An 11,635-nucleotide genomic window follows, 5' to 3' on the forward strand; every position below is an offset into this window, starting at 1 on the left:
GTATTTATATATACATCATAAATATACACAGTACACACACACATATATTATGTACATAAAAACTTTTATTTTGGATGCGATTAATCACGATTAATCGTTGCCCACTAGATAAAACCAATAAAAATACTACAGAGGTAGGCTATATGTTTTGTGCTATCTGGAGGATGCACATAGTCAGTCAATAGGCAGTGCTAGTTGAATAAAATGTGTATTGTTTAAAAAAAAACACTTAATATATCACATCTATCTATATTTAATGTTTCTGATACTGCATGAGTACTAGGCTCATATTAGAACAATACAAACAGAAAATACTACTGTATTTCTAACAACATAATAATAGATACTGAATGTTTTTTTTTTTTCAAACTGTACTATCTGAGCCCAAAACCCATATCGGATTCATTCAGAGATGCCTGGAGAAACAGAAAACAAGGTACTTTTTTATAGAGTGAACCGTCTGTCCACCTCCATAGTTAATTAAATAAACTATTCCACCCGAATAACTTTCAGGAAATTAATAGAACAGAGTGAAAACAATATCTGTTTAATTAGCCAGACAACAGGAAGCATGAACAGAGGCCTCATCTTGGTCACATGAAGATAATATTATTGAACAGAATGATACGCACAAATTACAGAGGAAGAAACAACTTCGCAAATCAATGTGCTATAAAATGCATCTACACTTTATCCAAAATGGCCAAAATGGCTTCATCCAAAAGTCAAACATCAGTCAATCTATGACAAGAGATGGCACAGACCTCCACCTAGCATTTGTTTGTACTTATCTCAGATTGCATGAAGTGTTGTGGTTGTGTAGTGGCATGTGTAGTTGCATTACCATCTTGACAGTAAAACAAAGTAAGCTTACCCAAAGCCACCAACAGCAGGAAGGACAGAAGCGATAAGCCATGTTTCTATGAAGCAAATCCTTCTATTTAGCCCAAAAGAATGTCTTATAGTCTTTACTTTTGTGAAGTTTATTTGAATGTTCATTACTTCTCTCTACCTCTCTCAGTGTCTGTGTAAATCTCCTGTGCCCGTGAGCACACAGTGATGTAAAAATGACACTTCCTATGATGACCAATACTGAGAAACGATGAGAGTGGGAGAGCAAGAGAGAGAGAGTGTGCTTCCTTTTGAAGCCCACATGCAGACACCTACATAACAACAAACTCAAACGTTAAAATGAGAAACAAACTATCCGTCTTGGAAATTTTCATATGAAATTAAAGGTTAAAAGGATATTCTTGGCTGTCAGATCAGCCCCATTTTATAGCCACGGCTAAATGGGAATCATAAAAATCAACACTGTAATAACTTGATTCATACAGCAGATGGCACTATGTTTGCATTCAGAGGAACTAAGGGGGAAAAACAGACTAAAACTGCCTTGTGGAATAAGTCTCTAGGTGGAAAAACTTTCCTCTTTCCTGAAAACACATCATCATCCAAGAATATGTATGAAATTTCAATGAATCTGTCAATCAAAAACAAGATTGATCTCAAGCTCTTCAACAGAATGTTTAAACTGGAGTTAATGTTGTCCATACATATGTTCATAACTTTTCACACAGTTGATAAACACATCATGATTAAGTCTGTTTTAGTTTGATTTACACAATCTTACTCAATGCTAGCAGTGTAGCCGTGTTAGAAAATAATCTACTATTACACAGTAACTTTAAGACACTCCTTTCTGTCATCAGACTGCATTCCTGCACCACCCACTCATACACACACACAAATAAAACACAAGCTAGTTAGCCTCCATACCTAACAAACATGCGTATAAATATAAACATTCAGCTTTAATAACCCTCAGCCTAAATAACTAGTTCAGTATGTGCTTTAACAAGTCTATTAAGTCCATCAGATACGGGCAGAAACATCATTAGCCAAGCACTGCATGCCAGAAAGGGTCATATTACAGCTGTTATTCACATTGTCGGGGAACTCCTCCAACATCTGGTCTCTAAAAGCTGGTGACATCATCAGAAGTCAACAAGCAATCTCTCCATCCTTCATTTTTGTACACTTTCCATTAGAACATGGTGAAGAACTCGACTCTTATGTAAGATGTTTGCTGGTCCATGTGCAAAGTAGAGCTGGGCAATCTCATCTCAACTTTTTCAGCCTTTTGACAATATCTGAAATATAGCTCAATACTGTGTGATACCTTACAAGTTTTAGGTTAGGAACTGAACAAATACAACAAAGTCACAAACTTTATGATAAAGTGTGAGAAACAATGCAATTACAAGAGAATAAATAAGAGAAATTAACAAGCTGCTTGCACCTGTTTGCAAAAGCTTGCAGCTTTATTGACAAGGAGACATTATTGAAAAAAAATGACTACAACATCAAAAAAAAAAAAGATTTGTGAGGGTGTAATTTAACTGTGTTGATGTACAAACAAAACACGATCCAAACAAAACTGACACCAAAAGCTAAACTCAGCAGTGACAAAACATGCTGAATTTGCAACTGACCAAAACTTTTCATATCGATGCATTCCTGAGTAAATATTCAATAGAGTACCCATCCTTTGTGCAAAGTACCTGTAAATAGGTTTGAGTATGCAAGCATGTGTATGAGAAAATGAATGACATACAGAGAGAGAAAAATAAACAAACGAAAAGTTTTAATTCTGATCATGGTTCTACTTACCGAGGTCTCTCCACTTCTTTCTTTGTGTGCACTGCGACTTCTGCGAGTTCTCACGTGGGTAAGCGGACCATCAGCAGAACTTTCCGTGGGGGCAGATCTTCGACACATACTCCTTGAACGTTTCTACACAAACATAGAAGGGGCTACAGTCAAGCTTCTTTTAAGAATTCAAAGGAAAGCAATGCAACATGGTGCTGACAATATTTGACCACTCCAAAGAACAGTTTTCAGTACCAATAGTTGGGTGGTTCTACAATTCAACTGTCCAATGTCAATACAGTGCTAAACACAACACACACACACACACACAAAGACTATACGGTGGGAATGTGTGCGCAAACATCTATCCCAGAGTGTGCTCTTCCTCACCTGTTGTACTTTGTCCCTGTGCGAGGCACGGTTCTCTCTCTGTCCCTGGGATGCCAGCTCCCAGTTTGGACTCCATATAGGATCAGTGACAGAGAAGGTTGCAACATGACTAGTGGGTACTGAAGTCTCTTTCTTAACTAATGGCTTTGTGGGAGGAGGAACCAAAGCTCCACTTGACCCCACATTCAAAGGTTCTGAGGTCCAGCATCTCTCTGGGGTCAGTATAGGGTCTACAGAGGGACGAAGACATGGTTGTGCAGTCGGCACAGGAGTTTGAATTGTTCCTAAACCTGGTCGTGCAGTCAGCATAGGAGTTTGAATTGGTCCAAGACCTGGTTGTGCAGTCAGAATAGGAGTTTGAATTGGTCCAAGACCTGGTTGTGCAGTCATCATAGGAGTTTGAATTGGTCCAAGACCTGGTTGTGCAGTCAGCATAGGAGTTTGAATTGGTCCAAGACCTGGTTGTGCAGTCGGCACAGGAGTTTGAATTGGAACCATGGGTGGTGCAATATTGGGATGCAGTACAGGAGTGAAGACTGGACTCATGAAAGAGGCTGAACTGGGTGTCAAAATGTTAATTGAACCTCTATCCTCATGACGCAAGAGTTGCTGCTCAAGGCCACCAGGTCTGGTGCTAACTGGTCTTCTGGATCCTTCCATGGCTGATACCCAAAGGGGCTCATCTACAGCCAACTCTGCTTTAGTATGTCCCCAAGCATTATTTGGCTGCTGAGCACCAAAGGGCCAATCTGAGGTCTCAATCAATGAGTGTGTTTGTGGCCTAGGTCTTTCTGTAGCAAACGGCAATGAATGAGGTTGGGTTTGATGCCGAATTTGAGGTTGCAGAGGTGGCGGGAGTTGAGTTCTCATACGTTCTGCTGGGGAGGGCTGGAAGAAAGCCTGGGACTGAGGGTGAAACTGGGACTGAGGAGAAGACTGAACTTGAGATGCTGTTTGTGGTTGGAGAACATTTGGTTGTGTGGCCTGTGGACGAGCTTGAATCACTGAACCAACACTTCCTGACTCTAAACCTCCAGTTGAAGAGAAGATATCAGGTTGGGTTTGACTCCTGAATGAATCAATATCTAAGATGCCAGGTTTGTAAAGCTCATTAGGATGAAGTGAGGGCTGCTTCCATCGGGCTGTGGGGCTATTCTCATGGCTGTCTCGACCAGTCTTAAAACTAAGAGACACTGCATCCAGATCTAGAACTTTTGGTCGAAGCGGAGATGTAGGTATAGACTTTTCTTGCTCTGTCTCCATCCAATGCCTTTCTGATGCTCTCTGCCGTTCAGACAGCTTTTGTCTGTCTTCTCGCTCTTTTTTTGATCTCTGTTTCGCTTGCTCTTGCTGGAGTTGCTTTTCCCGCTGTCTCTGCAACTCAAAATCAAGAAGCTGTTGTCTCTCAAGCTCCTTGATCCTCTCAAGTTCTTCCAGCTCTTTCTTGGTCTCCCTCTCCTCTGCTTTCTGTCGCTTCCATTTCTCAATCTCCAGCTCTCTCTGTTTCTGTCTTTCAAGTTCTTTCTGCCTTTCAGTCTCCCTCTGTCTTTCAATCTCCAGTTGTCTCTCCAACTCTTGTTGCCTCTCAAGTTCCCTTTGCCTGTCCAGTTCTCTCTGCCTTTCCAACTGTCTCTGTCTATCCCTCTCTTGCTCTTTCTGTTTCTCCAACTCTCGTTGCCTCTCCAATTCTCGCTGTCTTTCTAACTCCTTTAGCCTCTCCATCTCTCTTTGTTTTTCAAGTTCTCTCTGCTTTTGTCTTTCAATTTCCCATTGTCTGTCCAACTCCAGCTGTCTCTTTCTTTCTCTCTCCATTTCCTTCTGTTTTTCAAATTCTCTAAGCCTAAGCCTCTCTTGGTCAAGCATTCTCTCTTGCTCTCGTTCAAACTCTTTCTGTCGTTGCCTCTCAAACTCTCTCTGCTGCTCTAGTTCTCTTTCTGCAGCCTTCATTCGCTCATATTCAATTTGTTTCTGTCGCTCCTTTTCTCGTTTTTGGCGTTCAATTTCCCTTTGTCTTTCCAACTCCCTCTGTTTCTCCCTCTCTTGCTCTCTCTGTCTTTCTAACTCCTTTTGTCTCTCTTTCTCTTTCTGTATCTCAATTTCTTTCTTTTTCTCCCTTTCAATTTTTTGTTTCTCAATCTCCAAATCTCTCTGTTTCTTAATTTCTTGCTGCCTTTCCAATTCCTTCACCTTTTCAAACTCTGCTAGTCTTTGTCTCTCTATTTCCATCTCCTCCCTGAATGCTTTTTGCTGTTCCCTGTCTTGTAACCTGTGATCTGTTCTTGGTTTAGTGTCATTTTTATGCAGCTCCTCTTGCGAATCTCTCTGCATTGCAGCTTCCAATGAAGTATTTCTTCTAAATGGAGCAATTGGATTCTGAGGACCCCACTGCTCTGATCTAACAGTGAAATCATCAAACGGAACCTCCTTCATCCCTTGTTTAACGCTCCCTAAGATTCCTTCCTCATCCACTTTCTCACCTTGATGCACAGGCTCTTGAATCTGACCAGTCAGAGCAAAGTAAGTGGCTCTAGGTTTGTTCATTTGCTCTTCGGCTTCTAGCATCTTAGGTCGTTTGGGTGCTGCAACTTCCTCTCGTTCCCTTTCTCTGACTCTTTGTGCTTCTAACTGCTTCTTTCTTTCTGCTTCGCTGTCTTCCTCCTCTTCCTCCAATGCTGCTGCAGCAGCCATATGCAATTCTGTCTGCCTCTGTATCTCTTCTTCCATCTTTCTCAACATCTCTTTCTGTTGCTCCATCTGAGATTCAATCTCTCTGTCTGCCTCGGTGGCAGTCCATTTTGGTAATGCCCCTACTCTGAGGTAACGTGGAGTGGCTGCTTCATCCGTTAGCAGGTTTCTTATCTCATAGGTAGGTCTGTCCTCTTTACCTTGAGGAGCTGATCGCCGAGAACGCAGTGTGTGAGCTCTGTCCTCAAGGGAAGCAGTTGGCAAATCCTCACTAACAGCGCGGTTCTCTCCAAACAAAGCCACAGTGTCAAAGACATGCTCCACACATACAGGGCTGGAAGGAGAAACTTGTTCTCTATAGGTTGCTTTGACCAAACTACCAGGATCATCATCTTCTAGAGCTTTAAAGGTGTTACCTTGAAAACGCAAAGAGTGGTTTCGCCTGGGCATGGGTTTAATTGTGCTTTCCTGCTGTGCTCTTGGGTCTTGTGAAATGTTATCCTCCATCACTTGAACATTATGCCTTTCCACCACATGCTCGAACATAGACGCTCGTACTGTTTGCACTCCATCCCTATCAAAACCAGAGTTGGTAGGCAAGTCTTGAACACCTAGTGATGATGCTTTCCTGTCCTCCTGTTTAGTGAACTGCCCTTCAATCGTGGAGTAATCAAACTACAAAATAAAATAAAAATCAATTAAATATATTTTTTACATAATTTCACTTGCCATTGATTCCTTTCTTTGTCTCAGTTCCTTTTTAATAAGCAAGAACCCAGAAATTGGATTGATTCTCAAACAGACAAGATGAGCTCTGTCTACAACTGTGATCCTTAAAGAAGCAGCCTTTGACAACCCCCATGCGTAATTATAGCTTTCACTGACAGGTATGGCATTTAGAGGTAACATTTTCTTTGCTCAGATATGAGCTATCATTACAGTGGGTGTCTGTGTACATTATGTGTATTGCATGACTGATTTAGAGGCACACTTTGAGAGGGAATAGAATATTTCTACTCCAAAGGGCAAATCATCCACAGAAAAAGAGTGTAATACAGACTCATTTGAATAAACAACAGATTATCAAATCTTGAAAAATTCCTTATCTAAGTTATTATTTTACAGAGGAGGGTATAAAACAGATAACAAAAAAAGTACAAGATAGTGACAGATGAAAAAACTGATATGTGAATAACTGTACTACAAAGAGGGGATGGAGACTGAAGCAAACATTAAGGGCACATGAAAAGGGAGAGGAGCTTGACGCGTGTGACTGAGAACAGTGAAATGAGATCTGTATGCTCTTTGTCAAAGCTCATAAAGCAGGGTGGGGCATGAAGGGGCCATAATCAAAGTGTCCTCTTCTCTCACAAACTGACCTTTCCCACCCCCCTCCCTTCGAAGCGTGCATGTTTCATAATCACTATATGACTAATACTACAACTCAGGTTATACGTCTTTGGAGTGCCGCACCTTCTGTGACATCAGAAGCGCCTTTTTTAACCTCATTTGTTATTCCTCTATTCCTCTCTCTCTCCCTCTCTCAAAGTGAAATCTCTCTTTTTCTTTTTTCAAGGGTGATCAACATTTATTTTGGGGCTGTGACCACAGTAGGACAGTTACTGTCACAAATGTCAAAAAGACCCTTTTCAAAAGGATTTTTCTATTCATTTTGCAATATAATGTTTTACTTTATCAAACATGCGACTATCATAGAAAAACTGTGTCAGGGTAAGAACACACAAATACAAATATTTTTTGAGAATAAAGAGCTACATGTTTTCTGTATGCAGTATTAAAACACTTTTTTATTTCCTTATTAAAATTATTTAAACAGGGCCTTCTGCCACAAATGTTAAAGGAAATGGAAAACAAGCAATTACAGTTAGTTCACTTAATTTGTGATAGACTTAGTATACTCTGGTGTCATTTGTTTAAAAAAAAAGATATTAAAATGTTAGATTTTATGGAAAAACTAAACTAAACACAAAGCCTACCTTACTGCACCTTGCAAAGATGCTTTATTTGTAGCAGTATGATTAATAGCAGTGGTTAATATTCCCATACCTTTTTGTTGAGATCTTCTTCAACCTGCTGGGGGCCTTTGAGCTCATAGGAACTACGGCTTTCAAGCTCTGCTTCAAATCTGTAAACAAATCAGATTAGTTAGAAACAAATACTATATATAATACTATAGCTATATGTGAATCATGACAAAAGCAAATGGGTATTAATTATGATTTCTGTACCATCCAGCTGCAAACATGTAGTATACATTTTTGTGTACTTTTGAGGGGGAAAAAAGATATGCGAGACGTAATTACACAATGTCAGCACAATATACATAAAGAATCACTTATGCACATAATGTAGATCCTTTACTATTTATTTTGTTGCACTAGTAATAAAATGCTTCCTTTGTACTTTCTTCTTTTTTCAGAAACGTAAAAGAGAGATGTTGCATACCACATCTATTTTATTCTCACAAAAATTGTTGAATGTCATAATTACAACTTCTAAAACTCATTTGTAAAAACCCAAAGGCAGTAAAACTACTGCAAAACTGTGCATATTGAAGTATTTCAGTACATACATAATATTTACATACAACATGAGGTTGATAAACTGATTATACAACTCTAATTAGCAGACCTCGGTAATGAATGTTGAAAACCACTGGACCTTACCTTTTAGTGCGGTCAGATATTAGGGTACGTGGCTTATATTGTGGCTTCTGGGGTGGTGACAGCGTAGTAGGCACTTCTTCGGTCAGTTCTTTGATTCGCTGTTTCACCCCCACCACTCCATCAGTATCAGAGACAGACAGCCCCGGTGAGCGAGGCTCAGTCCCTGGAGTATCCACACGTGCCACTGAGAAGGAGGAGGAAGAAGAGTCCAAGAGCAGACTAATGCGTCTCTTTATACTGCTACCTCCTGTATCCTCATGTTTAGAGTCTTTCTTGGAGGCCTCATCTTTTGATTCAATCTTTTGAGTCCTTTTCTCAAGCACAGGGGACTTTTTTGACCCTTCTGCCTTTTCAGCACTGTGTTCTTTCTCTTGAGTCTTAGCTCCAACACCCTCTGGCATTTGAGGAGTGTTTTCTTTGCCGTCCTCCTTGGTAGGTCGCCGGTTTAGGGACAGCCCAATTGACTCAAACTTTGAGGTAAGATCAGATGAAAGGGGTCGTCCTTTTGTCCAACGAGGAGCAGGTGTAGGGGATACAACCTGAGACTCAGACATAGTGGGGTTTTGGAGGAACGCAGCTGAAACCGGTCTGGGTCTTGAACCTTTAGATTGGAGGCGAAGAACAGTAGAAGAACACTCATCATTGGCACCAGAATCCTCTTTACTCTCCTCATTATTCAGTCCGATCTCTGCGAGAAAGCCCAGTGATTTAGCACGAGTGATTGAAGGGACAGGCTGTTTCTTCCGAGAAGCAAAAGGCCATTCAGCACCAGGAGTGGAGGCCTGAAAATCAGTTTTGGGTCGAGCTGGTGAGGCTCCAAAGCTTGTTCTTCTCAGCACATCCCCGGTTTGGGTTGTTCTAAATTTGCTGGAATCAGTAAAGGCGATGGTAGGTGCTAGTTTAAAGGGTTGTGCCACAGGTTTGTTTGTTTGCCCACTGGGCTTCGGGCCCATTTTAAAGGCAGGTGGTACACTGGGTTTACTGACTGGCTGTGGTTTAGGTGTGCTGGGCAGGTCTGGTTTGGAGGAAACTGGTCTACTGGGTTCAGGTTTTGGCTGTGGTTTAGGAGCAAGAATGGGGCGTATAGTAGGATTTTTCTCCACAGTGAAAGGTTTTGGGGTGAGTCTAGGCTTGGGACCCGGGGCAGGTTTGTTAGACTCCGAGGGAAAAATAAGTGGCCCCTGGGTGCCACCTGAACTCTCCTTCAAGCTCTTGTTGCTAGAGTCTATGAGAGGGCTAAGGTGCAGACGACTCCCAACCACACATGGCCGCCCAGCATCAACCTCAACCTGGGCAGCCATCGCACCACCTGAAACAAGAAACAAAAAAAATCCAGAGTTAGCTAACAAAAATTAGTCATTTTTTCTGACAGAGAATAAATTGCAGATCATTAGGATTTCACTTTGTAGAAGGCTATCCTACACTGTCAGGTATTCAACTATATCTGGCGATAGATCACTTTCTGCACTCCATTTGGTCGTCGCCAAATCTCTCTTCGCTGCTCATTTGCATAAATTTAAGCTCAGTTCAACACTATTTCACTGCCAACTGTCACGGGCTCTCACTGCGAACCCTCCTATAAGTTGGCGGGAAAAGTATGTAGTCAGTTGAAACCATTGACCAGTCTAAAATCCAACATGCTGAGCAGAATCTCTGCAGTATCATTTTCCACCGCAAACAAATACAGTGTTCTCAGCAATGTTGTTGTGGTGGGGTGTGTCTATGAAGCTGAAGAAAAATGCTCTCTAACCCTTTTCCTCTCCTCTGCTGTGGACTTTGCCTCGGCAGATACAGAGCTCACAAGAGCACATTGAACGCTTTACTGATACATCATTAATCACGCCGTGAGAGTGCGTGTGTGTACAAGTGTATTAAATCAGCATGAATTGGACATTGCCCAGAAGGGAGGGATCAATTTGCTGAATTAAGAGTCCAGACTGAGACCGGGTCTGTGCGTAAAAATCCTGCTACTACAGGCAAACACACATCAAACAAAAGGAATTCATAGGAGGATCCAAAGAGCCATATTTGCTAATGCAATACACATGTCGCTCTTGGAAGCAGCGCACTAATACAAACACGTGTTCACACTTAGATGGGCATGCAGACTTTTACAACACACACACACTCACATTTTACACAGAACGTGAGCGCGATTCATAACACATTCACATGCCTGTGTAAATGCACATGCGTTTGCCGTGCTTCCCTGTGCTGTTATTAAATTGTGCTTTGTCTGCAGTTTTCCAACACCACAATAATAACTCACCTGCTTGGCTGTCAACCGTCTGCAGTGGAGCCCTGGTTTCTGTGGTAACCGCAGAGTGATGTCATATCATATGAAAGGAGGCGGAGCCAGACTCTGTTGCAGGGAACACAGCATGGTCAGACACCGTTACTTAGGCACAATTAAGGTATCAGTGTCCTTTGTAATTTTGAAGTCTCCACACATGTACACACGTTGTCAATGGTACAGCTTGTTGAAATTGTTGAATATCATAATTGAAAAGTCAAATGAGAATGTTACAAAGACTTTTGAGACACAGCACAGACTCAAACACACAAACACGTATCCGAAATCGACACAATTTTTGCAACATGCAAATTAGACTCAATCAGTCTCTTTTACAAACAAATGAACACACAGAAAGCAGACACACAGATCGAAGGCAGATATTTACCAGCACGATTGACCTACATCTACAGATTACCAAGCAAACCAAAACATTTGATATGTCTCCCGTAGTGAAATCTTAGCTGTGTGGTTGCGCAAGGGGGACAGAAGTAGTGACATGGAAGGAGGGGGACGGCACACAGATGAACAGAAAGAGCGAGAACGACTGTGAAGGAAGGAAAGGAGGAGGATCCTGGTCTGAGTGCATGGACTGGCAGTCGCTTGTTGACAGGAAACGCCTCTGCAGCTGGAATGTTTAATACCTACAGCTTAAAAACTAGAGTTTTCAGGGAAGTCGTTTCTGGCATCCCGTGGAGACCCATTTACACACAAACATGATCTAGCCATTAACCTAGAAATTTTGAAACAGATCTTTACACCTCTTTATTAATGTTAGCAGTACTTAAGTCACACTGCAAATCTCAAAACTTGGAAGACTCCTTGGTAACAGCAAATCTTACACTTCAAACTCTACTGGGCTAAAAGTTATATAATGTGTCTTTAAAAAAGGAATTATATAGACAATTACAATATAATATATATATAT

At 41.3% G+C, this 11,635-nt stretch overlaps 1 protein-coding gene across 3 annotated transcripts in view; it reads right to left on the reverse strand.

Moving 5' to 3' along the window:
• The window catches only part of LOC107748143 (calponin homology domain-containing protein DDB_G0272472-like), a 40,864-nt gene that overhangs the window by 23,899 nt on the left and 5,330 nt on the right, over positions 1 to 11,635 (reverse strand). For all 3 annotated transcript variants that reach the window (XM_016562839.1, XM_016562832.1, XM_016562823.1), the window contains exons 2-6: positions 10,684 to 10,776; positions 8,415 to 9,723; positions 7,795 to 7,873; positions 3,043 to 6,402; positions 2,674 to 2,796 (exon numbers count right to left, since the gene is read on the reverse strand). In XM_016562839.1, coding sequence (XP_016418325.1) covers positions 2,674 to 2,796; positions 3,043 to 6,402; positions 7,795 to 7,873; positions 8,415 to 9,715 — 4,863 coding nt within the window. In that variant the 5' untranslated portion in view covers positions 9,716 to 9,723; positions 10,684 to 10,776. The remainder of the gene's footprint in view (positions 1 to 2,673; positions 2,797 to 3,042; positions 6,403 to 7,794; positions 7,874 to 8,414; positions 9,724 to 10,683; positions 10,777 to 11,635) is intronic.

This window comes from Sinocyclocheilus rhinocerous, unplaced genomic scaffold, assembly GCF_001515625.1.
Source record: "Sinocyclocheilus rhinocerous isolate Xijiao unplaced genomic scaffold, SAMN03320098_v1.1 scaffold3752, whole genome shotgun sequence".
Lineage (NCBI taxonomy): Eukaryota > Metazoa > Chordata > Actinopteri > Cypriniformes > Cyprinidae > Sinocyclocheilus > Sinocyclocheilus rhinocerous.